Source organism: Pygocentrus nattereri, chromosome 29, assembly GCF_015220715.1.
Source record: "Pygocentrus nattereri isolate fPygNat1 chromosome 29, fPygNat1.pri, whole genome shotgun sequence".
Classification (NCBI taxonomy): Eukaryota; Metazoa; Chordata; class Actinopteri; order Characiformes; family Serrasalmidae; genus Pygocentrus; species Pygocentrus nattereri.
The window spans coordinates 4,429,624-4,452,656 of record NC_051239.1 but is presented as its reverse complement, the minus strand read 5'-3'; the positions used below and the strand labels follow the sequence as shown (position 1 = coordinate 4,452,656).

The window sequence follows — 23,033 nt, the reverse complement described above, 5'->3', positions numbered from 1 at the left end:
AGCTTTGGAGAACTTTTTATTTCTCTTATCATCCTCCTCACTGTGCGTGGTGGCAAAATAAACTTGCGTCCTCGTCCAGACTTGTTTACCACTGTTCCAGTTGTTTTAAACTACTTAATAATTCCTCTGACAGTAGATACGGACAGGTGTAGGTGAGTGGCTATTTTCTTGTAGCCATTGCCTGACCTGTGAAGGTCAACACACATCTGCCTTACTTGAATGCTATGTTCCTTTGTCTTTCCCATGTTGAAGAGAAATGGCCTCTGTGTCACGTCATAATTATACCCCAGGGAAACAGGAAGTTGTGAATTGCTAATTAAATGTTCCTACATACTTTGATTAACTTCGTAAACTACTGTAGAAGTGACAGGAATTCTTTAATTACATTTATTTCCTAAGAATTGTTAGGGGTGCCAATAATTGTGGAACAGGTGATTTTATGAAGAAAAATTATTTCTTAGTCAGGGATTTTATTTTCCCCCTAAAACTCTACTTGAGTTAAAGGTTACATTTTTCTACAATTTTCAGTGTGACAGTATGTTTCCACAATAAAAACTGAATTTATTTTAAGGCTTTTGACACATCTTAACCAGGGGTGCCAATAATTATGGAGGGCACTGTATCATGGACATGCTCTGTCAATGTGCTCCTTCAAGATCTTTGAGCAAGGTTTTTTGAATGCTTCATGGTTTCTGCTTAAGCTAATAGTAGATTTTAACTTTACTGTTGCTGTGTCAAGACTTTGGAACGGTATACCAACTGATATCACACAGGAACTGACTCTTGTTAAATTCAAGCTCAAAATATATTTCTATCAATTGGCTTTTACTAACTATTGAATGCTTTTTGCTGGTTGAGTACTGGATGTGGTACTGTTAATGTGTTTCTACTAGCAGCACTGTCGTTTACATAGAGTTCACACACCATTTGTCTATTAATAATTAAGCGCTTTAGTTTTATATGTGCAATATAAATAAAATTGACTTGTTTACTTACCAAGTTTTTTTTAGTAATAAATTTTACCCTTGTTCTTGTGCACCACTGTTCTAATATGTAAAATAATCAGATTCTACAGCCTTCACAGAGACACATGAACACTTTACTGAAGTTTTATTAAGGACAGTAAAATACATGCTCACAAAAAATAACTTGTCAGTTAAGAGAAACTTTGTCTATTGGATCAATATGCAAATACAGCAAAAAAGAAACTTATGCTAATTCAGAAAGGAAATATAGAAGTGATTCTAAGAGCAGGATCAATGAACAGATTTACCCCATGCTTATTCATTGTTAATTCTTTGCATAATCATACTAGTTTTTGTAGTGTTAATACACATATTTAGCAGATGTGAATATTGATGTTTGCATTTGATAAAGATTCTTAGAGATAAAACAGCTTCCATTTAGTCTTCACTGCATTTATTGCAGCTACATCAGCCCAAGGACCTGCAAGAATTCAGAGAAACATGGAATGCATAGGTTTTTTAACAGTAATAACACTTCATGGCAAGAGTACCTGAACCAACAGTAGTTTACAAAGTAACAATTAACCAGAAACCGATATGCCAAGAAGCAGGAACAAATTAATAAGTAGTCTATCAAAAAACATACAATTTAAATTACTCGGCATTAACTAATGCATATACTAATGTATGAAGAGGAAGGCTTTTGTCAGTGTGTGATTTTTTCCAAAATTGATAATAAACATGTTAAAAAGCAAGATATGGCCAGTAGGACTACTTAGCTCATTTGATTTCCTTGTATTCAAGCAATTCGTATTATTACTTATTGATTACCACAATACTTATATGGCTTATGTGGGAACACAAATGTTTTTTTCACAATTTTTTTTCCTCCAAAAGAGGCAATTTAATTTTAATTGAGCTGGTTTACAGCCATTTACTCGGCAGAACATTGAACTAGTACATATGCAGTGGCCACATGTTGCAGACGTACACAGCTATGTAGGCCATGTCGCGCAGCATCCAAAAATTCAAAACAATTGTTTTTAACAAAATTCCACAAACAACCACCACCGTTTGGTGTTCATGCATGTTGATGCTCAATGACTTCCAGAACTGCTTTCATTTTCTCTCCACAGCTAAATTAAACCCACAAAAAGTCCACAAAAAGCCATAGTAAGTGATGTGAATTCAAATGAAATACACAAAAAAGACAGCAAGTCTTCTGCTATTGTTCTTTTACCTCGTATATATTGTTAGCAAAATTTTTAATCTTTCGACTCAAAAGCAGTGATTTAGATAATGAATGTTTTATTTTGTCCTGTTTATATAAGAGGGTGTAGAACAAACTATAGCAACTGTCCCAAATGAGGACTGCAGGTTGAAGATTGTAAGCCTGACTTGTTTTATTTTATTGATTAAACACAGAGTCCCAGGGCATGAAGAAACAGACATCGTAACACAGGAAACAGAACAGGAAAAGAACAGACACAAGACCTGACAAAGACGCAAGTGAATACAAGCGCTGCTTTCTCAGCAAAACTAACAAAACACAGATGGATAAGATGATGACAGGATGGAGCTCCAAACAAAACACAGGTGACTGTGTGGGGAGGGGGGCAGGGGGGGGGGACTTGTGACAACAACATGCGTAAAGCCTTCATGACCTTCATCTTTGGTACATGCAGTAGTTAAAACTGAGGAATTTAATCTAATGGTTGTGGATATGACATTAATTTGTTCCTGCTTTATGAATAATTACTTTTTAAATTATTCTTTAGTAAATATCTTAATTATGGTCAGTTCGTGTACTGTTACTGTTACCAAAAATGAGTTCATACATTAAAAACAAAAGAATAACACTGTATAGCTTACCAGTACTTAAGTTGCCACTGGCAACTTCCCTGTAAAAACACATGAATAATTGTATGATAAATCATATAAATATATTAATACACCAGACAAGCCAATAATAGCTGAAGCCACTCTTCTTTCCACTGACCTGGGGATTTCCTCTTATAGTAGATGAATCCAGAAACTGCCATGACAATTCCCAGCAGCACTCCTGCACCACCGGCAGCAATCTTGCCCTTTTCAGAATCAGGAAGAGACGGATCTGTGGGACATAAACAGCTCATCATTTTGTCTTTATGATGTGGAGTTCCCAAAAAGAAATATATGAATATTATCCTTATTAAAAATGTATTATCAAGAACAGAGTCATTTCAACAACTCTGATTATTAAATATTGAGGCTTGCTGGCACATTGTTTGAAATATGATTACACTAAGAGTCTGTTTACACTTTTATTTTATGTGTCTCATTCAGATGCACAGACAAGATTTATCTTGACAGATAGAAAACTTCAAAAATAAAGCTTCCTAAATAAGTCTTGAAATAAGGCTTGAATGTACAGTTCTAAAAAAAAACTTAAAGTATGGAATAGATCCTTTACATTATGTAGAGATCTTTTACACTTTACTTTCTCACATCTCATTTGTTAAAACACTTCTTTGAAAAACCATCCATTGAAAGGTTCTTTAAGGGATCAAAATGTAATCCTTCTATGCAGGCTTGGATCATCCAGTGGGTTTTATGGCATGTGCTCAGGGGCCCAAGCAAGTAGGGAGCCACCAGGCTTATTATGGGAAAAATATAAACTTGGGATGGCACCTTTTGTAGTGGGACAGCGAAAAAAATAGCTAATTAATCAGTGTATTACAGCCAATCATAATCCTGATGCTCTCCACAGCCTCCCAGGGTGCCCATTTCCTTATACAAGCTATGAATGAATAAAGTTCTATTGTAATTTGTCATCTTCATTCGAGTCAATGTGTTGTGTGTGAAGAGTGGACGAATGCTTCATAAGAATGTTGCATTGTTTGTTGGACTTATGTTAACCTATGTTTTTGGTAAAGATTGTGTAACCTTGCTGTTGCAATGATGTGCCCAAAAATGTAGTTGTCATTGTTGTCATCCTGGTGCTATATGGAACTTGTGTATCTGCTGTGATATCATAAAAATTCAGTGTCTGTCCAAAGAATTTAGCCAAACTGTGGGACCAAACATTTGTGCTCATGGACTAATAACTTGATGATCCTGGCTTGCTTCTTTATCACCACTTCAAAGAAACCTTTGCGGCACTTTTATTTTTAAGAGCACATGCAGTTATGAATTTTGTAAGTGTTTGTCTCTCTTCTGTACAGTTTGTGAATATTTTTCACTAGTAACATAGTTGTGCTTAGTCATCTGCATCATTTGCCCCAAACCACCTCCTGAAATGTCTGAGCCACTGAGCAGCTGCATTTACACTGGCCTTTTTTATAACCCACAATTACTATTACAATCCAATCAGCTCAAGACTCATGAACTGGCTCGGTGTAAACAGGCAGTAAGGTCTGCAATAATCTGACTCAATATTCTCACCCCAGTCAGTGATGATGGGCTCCATGGAGCTGGCATGGTCCACCACACAGGAGATCTTCTCTCCAGATTTGGGTTTGTACTCCAGGTGGGAGTGGACCTGGTAGGTCCAGTCTCCATTAGCCATCTCCTCAATGAAAACAGAATCAGTGGTCACCTTTTTATTGTTTTTGAACCAGTAAATGCTGATGTCTCGGGGGTAGAAGTTGTATGCACTGCACATCAGTATGGCTGAACGATCAGCATCTGCTTCCTGTTCTGACCTGAGGTGGACCTCTGGCAGCACTGTGGACAGTAGAGATATTATTAGTGCCTTCATAAAATAACTTGTTTATAAATAACTGATTTATTTTAGTATTAGTATTGATAAAGTTATAATCTGTTTATTATTATTATTATTGTTATTATTATTATTATTATTATTATTATTATTATTGTTTCATTTGTTTTAAATTCTTAGCTTATTTACATATTAACTGTGCTAACTACTGCTTATTACACTTTTCTTCCCCTCTGCCTTGTTGTATGGAAAACATGTAATTATTCCTAGTTTCATGTTACTTAATCTTTCGCGGCTTATTTCTGTATCCTTCCACAGGTGCACAGTTTGAGTGGTTCTTTGTAGGTGATTAAGCAAAGCATCAGTAAACTATCAAAATATCAGTGAAGTAGCAGTAGTGAAACATCTGAACACACTGAAGAAAATAACTTGAAGCTGTACTGTAGCTAAAGATAGTTGGAGGTGGCTAAAGTGAGTTAGAATTAGCTAAAAGTAGTTAAAAGTAGCTAAAATAACACCCAATTTCCAAAAAAATTGGGACACTGTACAGAGTGTAAAAATGCAATAATATTTAAATGATGTAAACCATATTTTGAAGGAAAATTGTAAAAATAACACACCAAATGTTGAATGCCCATTTTGAATTTGATGCCAACAATACGTTCCAAATAAGTTGGGACAGGGGCCTGTTTACCGCTGTGATTCATCACCTCTTCTTTTAACAGCACTCTGTAAGTGTTTGGGATCTGAGGCTGCTATAGCTCTGAAATTTAAATGTTTTCCTGTTCTTGTTTGATACAGGATTTCAGCTGCTCATCAGTTTCAGGGTGTTCTTTGTCATATTTTTCATTTCATAATGTCCCAAATGTTATCAATGGTGACAGGTCTGGACTGCAGGCAGGTCAGATTATCACCTGGACTCTTGGAGTAATGGAGCAATGCTGCTGTAATACCTGCAGAATGTGGTCCGAAGATCACAGCCAGCAAATACTGTTTTTGGCCTTGTTCCTTACATGCAGAGATTTCTCCAGATTCTCTTGAATCTTTTAATGTTATTATGTACCGTAGACGATGAAAAGCAGTTCTTTGCTGTTTTATGTTGAGAAATGTTCTTCTTGAATCATTGCACTATTTGATGGTGCAGTCTTTCAAAGAGTGGTGAACCCCTCCTCATCTTTACTTCTGAAAGTGGCTCTGAGATGCTCCAATTAGACCCAATTATGTTACTGACCTGTTGCCAATTAACCCTTTAAAATACCAGTTTTATTACATACTAAGGCTTATTTTTTAGTAACTAGATTGGCTTCAATACCATCCATCCATCCATCCATTTTCTAAGCCGCTTCTCCGTCAGGGTCGCGGGGGGTGCTGGAGCCTATCCCAGCAGTCATCGGGCAGAAGGCAGGATACACCCTGGACAGGTCGCCAGTCCATCGCAGGGCAGACAGACACAGACAGTCACTCACACCAGGGGCAATGTAACATGTCCAATTGGCCTAACTGCATGTCTTTGGACTGTGGGAGGAAACCGGAGAACCCGGAGGAACCCCACGCAGACACGGGGAGAACATGCAAACTCCACACAGAGAGGACCCTGGTCACTCGGCCGGGGAATCAAACCCAGGCCCTCCGCGTGCCCTGCCCCCACCTTGGCCTCTCTGATCACATCTTAGTCATGCTGGTCCCTGCCTAGCACCCCCCGCTGAGATGCTCCAGACCCACACAGAAGACCATTACTGTGTGGCCCAGCGACGGTTAGTCTGTGCTGCAGGACTGCTTCGAGTGCACAGACTGGCAGGTGTTCAGGGATGCTGCTGTGCAGGATGGGGAGCTGGATCTAGAGGATTATACATCTGCTGTCCTCGGATGCATCAGCAAGTGTGTTGAGGATGTCACCACCACCAGGACTGTGACGTGCTACCCGTACCAGAAACCCTGGCTGAATGCAGAGGTCCGATCTCTGCTGAAAGTCAGGGATGCTGCCTTCAGGTCTGGCGATTCACAGAGACTCACGAGAGCTGATGGCAGGCGTAAAGAGGGCCAAAGCTGCATACGCTCGGAAGATCCAGGGTCATTTTTCTTCCCAGGATCCACGGAGCATGTGGAAGGGCATCAAGTGCATCACAGACTACAACACCAGAGATGCACAATACACTAAGGACCCCTCACTGCCTGGCGCTCTCAATAAGTTCTATGCCCGCTTTGAGAACCCAAATACACCCCCCAGCACCAGACTCACTCCAGCACCCGGAGAACAGCCCCTCAGCGTGACCCAAACTGAAAAGAGGAGGGTCCTAAAGAAGATTAACCCCCGTAAAGCTGCTGGCCCAGATAACATTCTGGGGCGGGTGCTGAAGTGCTGTGCAGACCAACTCTCTGAGGTGCTGACAGGCATCTTCAGCTCCTCTTTAATCCAGGCAGTTGTCCCCACCTGCCTGAAGACCGCTACCATCATCCCAGTCCCCAAGAACTCCACAGTGACAGTCATTCAGCTCTGTCGGCCAGTAGCCCTCACCCCGATAGTCACAAAATGCTTTGAAAGACTGGTTATGACCCACATCAAAGCCAACATCGACGTCACTGGGGATCCACATCAGTACGCGTACCAGAGAAACCGATCCATAGAGGATGCCATCTCCTCTGTGGTCCACACTGCCCTCACCCACCTGGAGAATAAGAATTCTTACGTCCGGATGCTCTTTGTGCATTTCACGTCTGCCTTTAACACCATGATTCCCCAGACCCTGGCTTACAAACTTCACACACTTGGACTGATCACCTCTCTCTGTAATTGGGTCCTGATCTTCCTGACTAACAGGCCACAGTCTGTGAGGATCCACAACATCTCCTCCTCCACCATCATCCTCAGCACGGGCTCCCCTCAGGGCTGTGTGCTGAGCCCCCTCCTGTTTTACACTGCTCACATATGACTGCTCAGCCGTCCATCCAGGCTGTCATATTGTAAAGTTTGCGGACGATACGGCAGTGGTTGGATGCATCACAAATAGTGATGAGTCTGGTTATAGGCAAGAGGTGGAACACCTAGAGAGTTGGTGAAGTGAGAACAATCTCTGCATCAACGTGAAGAAGACAAAGATGACAGAGATGATTGTGGATTTCAGAAGGGGCAACATCATCCCTCCCCTCCCCCTACATGTCGGCGGATCTGCAGTGGAAGTGGTCTCCAGCTATAGGTGCTTGAGGTTGAGGAAGTTGAGGAATGCTCAAAAAACACCTGTTTGGATCATTCCACAGGTGAACAGGTTAATTGGAAACAGGTGAGTGTCATGATTGGGTATAAAGGGAGCATCCCTGAAAGGCTCAGTCGTTCACAAGCAAGGACGGGCGAGGTTCACCACTTTGTGAACAACTGTGTGAGCAAATAGTCCAACAGTTTAAGAACAACGTTTCTCAACATGCAACTGCAAGGAATTTAGGGATTTCATCATCTACAGTCCATAATATCATCAAAAGATTCAGAGAATCTGGAGAAATCTCTGCAAGTAAGCGACAAGGCAGAAAACCAACACTGAATGCCCGTGACCTTCGATCCCTCAGGCGGCACTGCATTAAAAACCGACATCATTCTGTAACGGATATTCCCACATGGGCTCAGGACACTTCAGAAAACCACTGTCAGTGAACTCAGTTCGTCGCTCCGTCTACAAGTGCAAGTTAAAACTCTGCCATGCAAAGCGAAGCCACATATCAACACCACCCAGAAACACCGCCGGCTTCTCCGGACTGACGCAGAGTGGAAAACTGTCCTGTGATCTGACGCGTCCACATTTCACACTGTTTTTGGAAATCATGGACGTCGTGTCCTCCGGGCCAAAGAGGAAAAGGACTGTCCAGATTGTTTTCAGCGCAAAGTTCAAATGCCAGCATCTCTGATGGTGTGGGGGTGTGTTAGTGCCCATGGCAGGGGTAACCTGCACATCTGTGAAGGCCCCATTAATGCTGAAAGGTACATACAGGTTTTGGAGCAACATCTGCTGCCATCCAAGCAGCGTCTTTTTCAGGGACATCCTGCTTATTTCAGCAAGACGATGCCAAGCCACATTCTGCACGTGTTACAACAGCGTGGCTTCATAGTAAAAGCGTGCGGGTACTAGACTGGCCTGCCTGCAGTCCAAACCGTCTCCCATTGAAAATGTGTGGCACATTATGAAGCACAAAATACGACAGCGGAGACCCCGGACTGCTGAGCAACTGAAGCTGTACATCAAGCAGGAATGGGAAAGAATTCCACCTACAAAGCTTCAACAATCAGTGTCCTCAGTTCCCAAACGCTTATTGAGTGTTAAAAGGAAAGGTGATGTAACACAGCGGTAAACATGTCCCTGTCCCAACTTCTTTGGAACGTGTTGCAGGCATCAAAATGAGTGAATATTTGCAAAAAATAAAGTTAATCTGTTTGAACATTAAATATCTTGTCTTTGTAGTGTATTCAGTTGAATAGAGGTTGAAAAGGATTTTTTATTTATGTTTTACACAACGTCCCAACTTCATTGGAATTGGGGTTGTAGGGCTGTGACAAGCTTCTGAGTTATCACAAATTTTTTTTTTTTGCTCCTTGGAACTTTTCCTTTTCTCCAGAGAAATGGTATTATATGTAGAGACCTAAATTTGTTTGCATCAACAAACACTGTTGTTGGCAACACCAGAATTAGAGTCTTTTTTTTTTCTTTTGACTATAAGAATAAGTCTGATGTAGGGCCATGATGTAAGGTGGTAATATTAAGATAAGACTAAGAAAAGAAAATAAACAAAAATAAAAGCTTTCAGCTCTTGAAAAATCTTTATACATGCAGGACGTTCACTGGATTAAAATGGTTATTAATTTATTATAAAAATCTATGGAAAGATTTTTTGTAAAGTTTATTTCAACAGTATACTTAAAATTCATAAACAGCTAAATTAAAAACTCTAAGGGTCCCTCTCTGGGGGGTTTCTAGACACTCTATATCTCACATCCTACTGTTAAAGTGTTCAGAGGTCTTCTTTTAAACACTGTTCACTGTATGTGCAACTCACCTGTTTTTTCCAGAACAGCAGAGTAGAATACTTGCAGATTAGGTTTGCAGTATCGATCCACCTCACCCTGTAACTGCTGTAGAAAAGGACTTTTGTTCCATTTATCAGCCACTTTCTTTCCAAACTCAGTAAACCCTATAAATGTCCCCACACTGCTGTTAAACTCTACAAGTGTATCCTTATTAAAATAAAGGGTATACTTGTATTCCGCATCAAACAGATCTGACGAACTAGTGATGCATTCATCTGTCCTGCACATAAAATATCCGGCAACGATATCTGTAAATGAAATAAAACAATGTTTTTTATTATCCTTTAATTAAAGGAAAACAATTAACCACATTAACAATAAAACTTGTGGAAGTAAAAAAGAATATTAATTGAAGAAATCACTTCATAATCTTAAACAATGTGGCAAATATTTAATCTTTTAATCCCTAAATCAGACTAAAAAACATACAGTGAATCATGTGCATCTCTGTCTTTCTCTCTCTTTCTGTCTCTGTCTGTCAAATATGTGCATGTGTATATATGTATATGAATATCTCTCATATATGTATATTCTGTTAAAATAGAATTTATACAATTTTAAGAACAAACATACCTGTTCTTATAGACAGAGTCAGTAGGAGCAGCAGCTGCGGACTGAAGAACATTTTGTCACACTGCACATCCACCAACAACTGAGAGAGTTTAAGATACAGAGCCTTCATATAAATGACTGATGAGAACCTGCTAAACAACTTCATCACATGTTACTAGGCAGGCTTATGAATGCATTTCAGATGAATTAAGAGTTACAGTGCCTATAAAAAATGTTTTCATGTTTTAATATCATAGGACATTGAATCACAGTGGATTTAATGTGTTTCTTGTCCTGATAAACAGAAACTCACAGAGACTCTTTTATGCCAAAGTGAAAACAGATCACTGCAAAATAATTCAAATTCATTACAAACATAAAACACAAAGTATCTGATTGCTTAACTATTCACCACTTTAATATGACTTAATTCATTACTGGTGCAGGTGATTTAAAAGTCACATAATTAGTGAAATGGATACTGCTTGTGTGCGCTCACGATAAGATAATCCTTTATTAGTCCTGCAGCCGGGGAAATTCACAGTGCTAGAGCAGCAAAGGGACGGCAATGCACTCAAGAAAGAAGTAAGAGGAAGAGAATTAACAAACAAACTAATGAACCTGGTTAATTACTTAGCATACCGCGACCCTATCTGGATTAAGCGGATAATGATGACAATGATGATGATGAATTACTTTACATGGTTACAGTTTGTGGTGGCACGGTGGCGTGGTGGGTAGCCTCACAGCGAGGAGGGCCTGGGTTCGATTCCCCGGCCGGGTGACCAGGGTCCTCTCTGTGTGGAGTTTGCATGTTCTCCCCGTGTCTGCGTGGGGTTCCTCCGGGTTCTCCAGTTTCCTCTCACAGTCCAAAGACATGCAGTCAGGCCAATTGGACATGCTAAATTGCCCCTAGGTGTGAGTGACTGTCTGTGTCTGTCTGTCTGTCTGCCCTGCGATGGACTGGCGACCTGTCCAGGGTGTATCCTGCCTTTCGCCCGAAGACTGTTAGGATAGGCTCCAGCACCCCCCCACAACCCTGACGGAGAAGCGGCTTAGACAATGGATGGATGGATGGATGGGTTACAGTTTGTTACTACTGTATAGACAATATATATAATATACTACAAATAAAAAAAAGTAACTGTTCTTCACAAGAATGAACAATATAGACATAATGACATTACAAATAAAAAAGCAACAAAAAATTACACTGTATGGATCTTTTACTCGATTTTCACGTAGAATAATGAACATTAATTATTGTACATGAACTATTGATTATATTGCACACGGGAATGGTGATGAATTAACAATATAATAATTATAAATAGAAATGCAAAAAGGGTCTCAAGTGATTGTAGTATAAATACAACTGCATCTGAAAAGTCCAACTTCTGGTAAATCAGTGGCATAACCTGCACTATGAAAAGAAAAGAAAACTGCAAGCAACTCTGTGAAAAGGTCACTGAAGATCCAAGTACAGTAAAATCAATCATTGAGAAATGGAAAGAGTATGGCACAGCTGTAAATATGCAAAGAGCAGGCCATCTACAAAGACCAAGAAACCTATGACAAGACTTACAAGCTTCAGAGGCTGAGATTGGAGAAAAAAAACACAACGTCCCCACCATGAAGCATGGTGGTGGCAGCATCATGCCGTGAACTGTAAAATAAACTGGTGAAACAGAGAATTTTTATAAATTTTATAAAGTATCTGGTTGCACAGCTTTTTGAGTTTGTTCAACTTTCTTAATCAGTTGTTGCAGGGACTTAAATATCAACATTAACAAACCAAACAACTGTCCAAACTGATACACAAATTAAAAAAAATTAGTTAGTTTGAAAAGTCAAACAGTTGAGTTAGTTCAACTTCAAGTAACATGGAGTATGTCATGTGGGATGGAAAGGAAAGATGTGAACAAAAGCAGTACCACTTTTAGTCAAAGCTTTTCTTAACAGAAAAGGGTGGTATAATACTATTAATATTAATATAAATACTATAATAATAATAATTTTGCACAAAAATCACTATAAATGTGTTTCAGGAAAGTGAGGATAAGAGGTAGACTACTTGACAGTGAAGAAAAACATACAACTAAGCATATTGCCAAAAGTTTTCAGTCACCCATCCAAGTAACTGAATTCAGAGGTTCCAATCACTTCCATGGCCACAGGTGTATAAAGCCGAGCCCCTAGGCCTGCAGACTGCTTCTACAGACATTAGTGAAAGAATGGGTCGCTCTCAGGAGCTCAGTGAATTCCAGCGTGGTGCAATAGCCTGTGCAGCAAGTCCAGTCATGAAATTTCCTCACTACTAAATATTCCACAGTCCACTGTCAATGGGATTATAACAAAGTGGAAATGATTGGGAACGACAGCAACTCAGCCACAAAGTGGTCGGCCACGTAAAATGACAGAGCGGTCAGCGGATGCTGAGGGGCATAGTGTGCAGAGACGTGTTCTCTGGAGTGACCAATCATGCTTCTCCGTCTGGAAATCCGATGGATGAGTCTGGGTTTGGCGGTTGCCAGGAGACGGTACTTGTCTGTCTGCATTGTGCCAAGTGTAAAGTTTGGTGGAGGGGGGATCATGGTGTGGGGTTGTTTTTCAGGAGTTGGGCTCGGCCCCTTAGTTACAGTGAAAGAAACTCTTAAAGCTTCATCATTTTGGACAATTTCATGCTCCCAACTTTGTGGGAAGAGTTTGGGGACGGCCCCTTCCTGTTCCAACATGACTGCTCACCAGTGCACAAAGCAGGTCAATAAAGACACGGATGAGCCAGTTTGGTGTTGAAGAACCTGACTGGCCTGCACAGAGTCCTCACCTCAACCTGACAGACCACCTTTGGAATGAATTAGAGCAGAGACTGTGAGCCAGGCCTTCTCGTCTAACATCAGTGTCTGACCTCACAAATACGCTTCTGAAATAACAGTCAAACATTCGCATAAACACTCCTAACCCTTGTGGAAAGCCTTCCCAAAAAAGTAGAAGCTGTTATAGCTGCAAAGGGTGGGCCAACATCATATTAAACTCTATGGATTAAGAATGGGATGTGACTCAAGTTCATATGTGTGTGAAGCCAGATGAGCCAATACTTTTGACAATATAATGTATGTAACAGACTAATAAGGTTGATCTATAAGACATATGATCAAAAGGACAAAAAGTGAAGATAACCCTGTTTAAGTATGTGACACTGGGAGTAAGCTTGACTGATCTACACACAACCAAGAGAAAGGGTTGCACTCACACCTTTGTGTCTATACTACTGTGATAAAATGTAAAGTCTCACTCTGCCAGTCCACACATCATGCTGGAGGCAGAGGGTTCAGGACAAAGTGAGACTAAGGCAGTATGTTTGCTATGTATTTAAACAGCACCACAAAACAACAAACTGTTAATGACCTACAGAGGTGGACAAAGTACACACATCATGTACTTCTACATCAAAGTAGAGACACCCAAGGTAAAATATCACCCCAGTAAAAGTAGAAGTTCCTCCCTTTAGACCTCCACTTGAGTAAAAGTACTAAAGTATTTCCCTTCAAATGTACTTAAGTATAAAGTAAAAGTACTAAAAGAGTAATTCTGGCTCTGATGTCCTGTTATCATTTTTATAACCAGACTGGCTTCATGAACTCATTTCAGGTGAAAGTCCTCCAGCGTCTCTCTTGGTAAACCAGTCTTTTAATAGAACGTCATTAATTAGTGACGCTGACGTCTATTAAAATGATCAGAAGCACAAAACACTGAAGGTAAACAGTTTCCATCAGGGAGAACCGAATGGCTCTGAAATCACTTTTTACACACAAGCAAAGTTTCAGTTTCAGATTTATTTACAACTTAGTTCCAAGTTTAAGTTGAATAAAAACTGGCTTTAAACTCAGGATCACAGATGAGCTCCTTTACTATGTTGATCTGTAGGCGTCTGTTCATAAACACAAACCAGCCCAAACTCATTTACTATAAAATGAAATGGTGTTTGTAGAAATTCAGAAAAAAGCCACGTCAGTGGGGAAGTCCAGAGGCAGGCGTGGATCAAAGCCAGTACAGCATATGATCACAACTGTGATCATGTCACTAGGCATATACTGTACAAGAGGATAATCCAATACACAGAATAAACAAAACTAGCAGAAGGGTCAACACCAGAAATCCAAGATCAGGCAGACAAATACAAAAGGGCAAGGCAAAAATCAAAGTCGAAAGTAACAGTCAAAGGGTCAGGCACAAATACAATAGGCAAACAAAGAAAACACTCAGCAAGTTAATCAAAGAAACAATACATCGCAATGAGAGCTGGCTAAAGTCCGGGCTTATGAACTATACTCACTAAGTCACCTGATTACCTATCACAGGTTTAGAGTCAGTAATCTGGTGATTGTGATCGGTGAAAGGTGCATGGCTGATCATCACCAGACATGTGATCTCCCAGAGTCTCCTGGGAAATGGAGTCCGCTCTGGACTCCAAAGCTGTCAGAAAGTCCAAGGTTACATGTACTCCCAAAGTATCTTGGGAGATGGAGTTCGCAACACTGAGGGGATCTATCTGTGGTGTGACCAAAACAAAGTGACCGCTGGGCCCTGATTGGTGCTCTGGCTTTGCTCTTCTTTTGTTTTGACATGTTACGTATTTATACACACAGAAACCAAAAGGAACGACAGATTTCTCAAAATGTAGGAGGAAAAAGTCGGATATTAGACTCTGAAATGTAATGGAGTGAAAGGAAAAAGTCACCTAAATGATAACTGTCACCCACTGAAGAGATTTGTTGCGTTATTAAAAAAAAAAAAAAAAAAATGATAAAGGAGAAACAAGCCAAACAGATGAGCTGCCTTAACTGTATTAAAAAACACTTTTTAATTTATTTTAGAATTTTAGAAAGAGACACCCGGAACACAGTATAGATTGAGTAGTCAATTAAACCACCACAAGAATTTAAAAAATATATAATTATTTCAACCTTTATTATTTAAATAATTTGTGATTACATAACACAATATTTTGAATTAATATGTTAGAAATTCTAGAAACTAAAGAATAATTCTGACATTCTGTTTTAACCCATGTGTTGTTCAGTGTTTACCAAAGTAAATTAATAAATACATGAAAAATATGCAATATATTATTATTATTATTATTATTATTATTATTATTATTATTATTTATTTATTTATTTGGCAAAACATGGTTATACACAGGAAAGATAATACACACAGAACCGTCAGTAGATTTAGGAAGATGCAATTCCTCGCAACTACACTATGCTAAAGCCTGGGCTTATAAATTAAACTATCATGGTCATATGACAGAAAAGACAGGTAAATCAAATTAGTATTCTGGTGATTTGGGGAGTCACTTGGGTCATGTGATGAAGTCCAAGTGTGTGTTATAGCTGGAGGGATGCATGACAGTAGGTAAGGTGCAGATGTGTGCATTTGTGTGCAAATGAGCAGGAGGTAATGCAACAGGAAGGGGTTAATAAATATTACGAATATTTATAAATTATAGCAGCATTTTTGTGCAGCAACAGTTTTGTGTAAGTGTACGTATAATTAGTATTAATTGTTGTGCTGGTTGACAACCTGAACTTCCTGAAGGAGGAACTCTCATTTCAGAAGCTCACTTTTCATTTTCAGAAACTTCACTCTGTGCTGGCGTTCAGGGAGTGCAAGTGTTTCCCTGACTGCCAAAGAGAGAAAAATCCATTGATGGGATGTTTGTGGTCTATCTTTCTTGTTTTGGTCCAGCACTGCTTACTGTAGACAGATTGCAGGTCTGGGAGCTCCATTCAGATGATCCGCCCAGATTATTGCATCCTGCTTATTGCTGATCCCATGTTAACATAATTTCCCCTCCTAGTGTTTAGATGGGGAAGAGCCATGTGCAAAGAGAGGGTGATGGCATCTGTTGGGATGCAAACTGTAATGTATCCAGATTGACAGGCAGTAAAAAGGTGATAAAGTTCACCAACCTATCAAAGCACTTCATCACAACTGAGATCAGGGTTGTTGGGTGACTGAGGCAGGTGGACTGGGGTTTACTTGGGGCAGCTATGATAATGGACCATTTGAAGCATGCAGGAATTACAGATTGTGCCAGGGATCGGTCAAAAATTATTATGAACACTGATATGCTAGCGAATGCTAGTCAGTGAATGCTGTGAAAACCTACCAAAGATGCCATCTGGACCTTCTGCTTTGTGGTGTCCACTCTCCAGAATAACGTCCTCACGTTGTGCTCTATGATGGTGAAAGTGTGCCCTATTCTAATGAGCTACACATGATAGGTTAATAGCTACACGCATAGCAGAACATTTTGATCACTGCTTTTGATATCTGCTGTTACTCCAACATCAGAGACTTGACTTTTTGCTCTCAGATGTCAGAGTTAATTCTCTCATGTACTATTTAATATATCAGTTGGTTCAAGGCATCTTTAGCCTGGTTGCACTTCTAACAGCAGTTAGAGAGCATTCAGAGAAGAAGGTGAGTCAGAGTAAAGTTCTTTCACATGGTATGCTCTAAAAAGAGAAAACTAACAATACAAATTGTTGAAATATCACTGAATTGTACTTTATTTAATTTGATATTCAGTTACTGACTGTATAAGATGTTGTTGATATTCCTACTAGGCTACTTCAGTAAATAGTATATGGCACTGAGTCATGATACAAGTTAGACACTATGATGTTCTGGACCTTTGCTTGAGGAAATTTTCTCTAACTGGGCCTTATTGAATTTTAATTAAAGACCCCTGATCTAGACCATAGGATACTTCTAAATCGGCTTGATAACTTGATTTGTCTAAATGGAACTGTGTTAAACTGGTTCTCTACGTATTTAACTGGATGACAGTATTTTGTAAACAACAAGTACAATCAACAAATTACAACTTGTGCAAAATGCAGCAGCAAGGATATTAACATGACTGCACTGGCTGCCTGTCTCTTTTAGAATTGACTTTAAAATTTTACTACTAGCTTTTAAATCTGTTAATGGTTTAGCACCTTCATACATTTTTGAGTGCTGATAGATGACATTCCTAATCGAGCTTTAAGATAATCCAGTGCTGCTGCTCCATATTCCGCATATAAAACTTAAACAGCTAAGAGGCAGCGTTTTATTTTTATGCACCAAAGATCTGGAACCATATCCGTCAGGCTCCTTCTGTCAATGTTTTTAAAAAACAGTTAAAAACTTACTTCTTTACTTTAGCGTGTAACTAATTTTTTTATTGTTTTCTTTGTTTATACTGGAATATTACTACTACTTTCACATTATTGTTAACTGCATGTTTTTATTTACACATTTATCCTGTGTTTTTAAATTGTATTTTTAAACTATCCATTTTCCTCTCCAAGGATCACCACCTTTTTGTGGTGGAGGGGTTTGCGTTCTTCAAATGATCCTAGGAGCTATGTTGTCTGGAGCAAAAGCTCGTGGTTGGGTCTCCCATGGCAAACTGGTCCTAGGTGACAGGTCAGACAAAGATTGATCCATAATCACCCCTATGAAAAGACAAGAACAGGACTTGTGTACCCTGCCCGGGAACAGGTTACCGGGGCCCCATCCTGGAGCCAGGCCTGGGGAGGGGCTTGCCAGCGATTACTCATGGTGCCTGGCCGGGCCCAGCCCAAAGGAGTTACATGAGTCCCCCTTCCCATCGACCCACCACCAATGGGAGGGGCAGTAGTAGGGGTTCGGTGCTTTGTGGATCGGGCAGTGTCCGAAGGCGTGGGCCTTGGCGTTCTGATCCTCGGTTGCTGAAACTGGCTTTTGGAACTTGGAACGTTACCTCACTGGCGGGGAAGGAGCCTGAGTTGGTGCGCGAGGTTGAGAGATACCGGCTAGATATAGTCAGGCTCACCTCAACACACAGCTTGGGCTCTGGGTCCAATCTCCTTGAGAGGGGCTGGACTTTATTCTTTTCTGGAGTTGCCCATGGTGAGAGGCGGCGGGCAGGTGTGGGCTTTCTCATAGCCCCTCGACTCGGTGCCTGTATGTTGGGGTTTTCTCCGGTGGACGAGAGGGTAGCTTCCCTACACCTTCAGGTTGGGGAACAGGTCCTATTTATTGTCCTACTGGGGGGACTTTGTAGTCGTGTCATCGGACTTGCGGCCATGTGTTTTGGACACTCGGGTAAAGAGAGGAGCTGAGCTGTCAACTGATCACCACCTGGTGGTGAGTTGGATCAGGTGGTGGGGGAAGATGCCAGTCAGACCAGGCAAGCCCAAACGTATAGTGAGGGTTTGCTGGGAACGTCTGGCAGAAGAACCTGTCAGATTGATCTTCAACTCACACCTCCGTCAGAACTTTGACCAGATATTGAGGGAGGTGAGGGACATTGACTCAGAATGGGCCATGTTCCGCTCCTCCAATGTTGAAGCAGCTGACTGTAGCTGTGGCCGTAAGGTAGTTGGCAGGTATCGACAGGCCAAGAGATCTGCGGCTTCAGTCGTCACCAAGGCAAAAGCCTGTGTATGGGAGGAGTTTGGTGAGGCCTTGGAAAGTGACTCTGAAAAGATTCTGGCAAACCATCAGGCGACTCAGAAGGGGAAACACTCCTCAGCCTCCCTGGTAAGGTCTATGCATGGGTACTGGAGAAGAGAGTCCGGCTTATAGTTGAACCTCGGATCCAGTAGGAGCAGTGAAGGTTCCACCCTGGTCGTGGAACACTGGACCAACTCTTCACCCTCTCCAGGATTCTGGAGGGTTCATGGGAGTTTTCCCAACCAGTCCACATGTGCTTTGTGGATCTGGAGAAGGCATTCGACTGTGTTCCCCGGGGTATTCTGTGGGAGGTGCTTCGGGAGTACGGGGTACATGGCTCTTTGCTACGAACCTTTCAGGCCCTGTACAAACAAAGCAGGAGTTTGGTTCGCATGGCCGGCAGTAAGTCAGACTTGTTCCCAGTGAGAGTTGGACTCCGTCAGGGCTGCCCTTTGTCACCGATTCTATTCATAATTTTTATGGATAGAATTTCTAGGTGCAGTCAGGGGATGGAGGGTGTCCGGTTTGGTGGCCTCAGGGTCACATTGCTGCTGTTTGCAGATGATGTGGTCCTATTGGGGACATCAGGCCGCGAACTTCAGCTTTCGCTGGATCGGTTTGCTGCCGAGTGTGAAGCGGCTGGGATGAGAATCAGTACCTCTAAATCCGAGACCATGGTTCTCAGGCGGAAAAGGGTGGAGAGCCCTCTCTGGGTCGGGGATAGGCTCTTGCCTCAAGTGGAGGAGTTCAAGTATCTCGGGGTCTTGTTCACGAGTGATGGTACAAGGGAGCGGGAGATTGACAGGCGGATTGGTGCTGGGTCAGCAGTGATGCGGGCTCTTTACCGGTCTGTTGTGGTAAAGAAAGAGCTGAGCCATAAGGCAAGGCTCTCGATTTACCGGTCGATCTACGTTCCCACCCTCACCTATGGTCATGAGCTTTGGGTAATGACCGAAAGAATAAGATCGCGAATACAAGCGGCCGAAATGAGTTTCCTCCGCAGGGTGTCTGGACTCTCCCTTAGAGATAGGGTGAGAAGTTCGGTCATCCGGGAGGGACTCGGAGTAGAGCCGCTGCTTCTTCACATCGAGAGGAACCAGCTGAGGTTGTTTGGGCATCTGGTTAGGATGCCTCCTGGACGCCTCCCTCGGGAGGTGTCACAGGCAAGTCCACCTGGGAGGAGACCCCGGGGAAGACCCAGGACACACTGGCGTGACTATATCGCCCAGCTGGCCTGGGAGCGCCTCAGAATCCCCCTTGGACAGCTAGTGGAAGTGGCTGGGGAAAGGGAGGTCTGGGCCTCATTGCTTAGGATGCTGCCCCCGCGACCCAAACCCCGGAGAAACGGAAGATAATGGATGGATGGATGGAACATTCATTTTCTGCTATTTATTATTTGTTTATTATATTTAGTTTTTATTCTTGATGATCTTTTTTTCTTCTTTTGTTATTTTTCCTTAATAAGGATGCATGCTAAAATGAAACTCATGGCTAAAAACCCCTGTACCTAAGGAATGTGTGCCCAGACTTACTTTGCTCTGCTACTTAGCTCAGCTATAACCGCATTTCTTGCATCTTCACCAGGAAAAGCGAAATAGTTCTTGTAATTCTTGTAAAATGCCTCTCAACAACTGATTTTTTACAAGGCTGAAGTCAGCTTCTCATTCACCAGCCGCAGAATGTACTCTCCTGAACACTTAAAATACATAAATTATATATAAACAATATTCAAAGTGCACTTTTCAAATATATTGGTCTGTAGTATGTATGTTATATGGTAACACTCAACATTCCATCCTCTACCATATCAGACCAGCATTTTCTGCACCTCACTGGCCTTATTGTGCCACTTATCTGTCTGTTACCTCACTGATCCCTTTTTCCACTATACATCTTTTAACTGCACTTTAACTTAAGTCATATACTTTGCAAAATGCTGTTTGCAGGTGTGACTGTGTGTGTGTTTGTGTATGATGGTCCAGTTGTGTGGTAGGAATGCAAATTCTATTCTATTTTATTCTTAATTTTTATTTATTTATGTATTTATTTATTTGTCTACTGCTGTAAAACAGTTCAATACTGTGCACTGTGAGCTCCTGTAACCAAAAGCAAAATCCTTGTATGTGCAAGCAATAAAGCTTGATTCTGATTCTGATGTAATTGCTGCACAATTTAAGGTGGAATAGGAGAGCTCTAATAAGAAGCTTACAAATGAAGCTGGCTTCATGACTTTTTAGTCTTTGACAGTTTCCCATTGTAGATTATATTGGAAACCAGATGGAGTGATTATAAATGCAGATGAGTCCATTTGTCTACAAATGATCAATGTTCATCTTAAATCTTTCTCTTTGCCTTTTCTTTAGCTACTAGATAGTTGAGGTTGTTTTCTGCGTTGCATGTGACTAACTAGGGGGCAGTTGTGGGCTGGAGGTTAGGGATCTGGCCCTGTGACCGGAAGGTCGCCGGTTCGATTCCCAGGGCCGACAGTCCATGACTGAGGTGTCCTTGAGCAAGACACCTAACCCCCAACTGCTCCCTGGGCGCCGTGGATAGGGCTGCCCACCGCTCCGGGCAAGTGTACTCACTGCCCCCTAGTGTGTGTGTTCACTAGTGTGTATGTGGTGTTTCACTTCACGGATGGGTTAAATGCGGAGGTGGAATTTCCCCGTTTGTGGGATTAATAAAGTATCACTTAACTTAACTTAACAGTCTGAGCACCAGCAGAGCTGTTATAGGCTTCATTACTCCAGTGTTTAAGACCATTTATTTTTAAAAATCGGTTAGCAGAGCTTTATTTTCTCCTAAAATCTTAATTTTGCTGTGGAGCCACAACAGGGCAGCTGCAAATAGCTGGCCCCTCATTTACACAAATACTGAACAAGACACTGCAGTTACAGGCAAAATTGTATCAGACCAAAAACCATTTGCAAGCTATTTGTTTAATTCAGTTCTTATACTTGCCTGTCCACATGCTTGAAATGTAGGTATTTTTTTGTTGAAGAGGTTTTTATTGGACTATATTTTTCTTGCTTAATTGCATAGACTTGTTCAAAGTAAATAGTAACACCAAGTACAGTGAAATTCATTTTATGCATGTTTAGTGTTGCTACTACTGATACATTTTGATCCTAAATAAACTATGGAAAGAATGATTGTTTATTATTTGGTAGATTTGATATTTTGTATAGGTTATAGAATGTAAGTTAAAAATAATGAGGTTTAAGATGACATTTTCCAGAAAGTAATGAGTAAAGTAATGACAGTTACATTTAAAGTAATTACAAGTAATAAATTACAAGTAATTACAGTTTTAGTTAAGTAGTGAGTAATCAGTAATGGATAACTTATTTTGAGTAACTACCCCAACACTGTCCAGCTATTTGTTTATTTGTTTATTTCCAAATGGCTAGAAAAGTGCATTTCCTGAAGGAAAAGTGGAATGGTTGTGCAGTGGTTACTATGGAGGTCTAAAGGATGAATAAGAGAGGAAAAAAATACACATAGAGGAGTGTGGGTCAGTAAAGTGGTGGGTTACAACTTTTCTGTTGCACAATGGAAAAAATAGGGCTATGGTTTGGCTGAAGATGAATGGGATGCTAAGGGAGGAAAGAGGAATGAAAAAATTAGGTGCAGAGGAGTGCGGGTAAGTATGGCTATGGATTACAGCTTGGGGATGTGCCCTGAGTGAGTACATACATTTTGGTGGTTGTCAGGCAAAGACGTAATAGAATTTGACTGGTGGCAAAAATGAATGGGACTCTAATGGAGGAAAGAGGGATGAAAAAATCAGAAACAGAGGAGTGTGAGTCAGGATGGCTGTAGATCAGAACTTGGTGACCTGCCCTAAATGATTACATGCATATTAATGGCTGTCGGGAAAAGATGTAATAGAGTTTGAGTGGTGGCGAAAATTAATGGGACTATATGGGAGGAAAGAGGGATGAAAAAATAGACAGAAAGAGGAGTGCAGGTCAGAATGACTTTGGATTGGAGCTAGGGGGCCACCTTAAAAAAAATCATTATGCACATAAAAGACATTGTGCTCTGTGTGTGAGTTTGTATGTGTTGTGTGAGAGAGGGGCCCATTGTGACATCACATGTGGCATGCTGCCTACATTCCACCCCTTCATTCTCTATGGGAGAAACAAGGGATGGAATAAAACAACAAATAGATGAGTGCAGGTCAAAACGACAGTGAATTCATGTTTGGGGGCCTGCCCTGAGATAGTGTAATGGTGTCGACACGTGAAAT

At 41.0% G+C, this 23,033-nt stretch overlaps 1 protein-coding gene across 1 annotated transcript; it reads right to left on the bottom strand.

Moving 5' to 3' along the window:
- Positions 1-2,786: 2,786 nt before the first annotated feature.
- On the bottom strand, positions 2,787-10,384 carry LOC108442523 (H-2 class II histocompatibility antigen, E-S beta chain-like). Its single transcript, XM_037536273.1, has 5 exons — positions 10,307-10,384; positions 9,703-9,981; positions 4,389-4,670; positions 2,965-3,078; positions 2,787-2,866 (listed from the first exon to the last, which is right to left on the bottom strand). The coding sequence occupies exons 1-5, from the start codon at positions 10,356-10,358 to the stop codon at positions 2,844-2,846; spliced, it is 750 nt and encodes a 249-aa protein (XP_037392170.1). The 5' UTR covers positions 10,359-10,384; the 3' UTR covers positions 2,787-2,843.
- Positions 10,385-23,033: the final 12,649 nt, after the last annotated feature.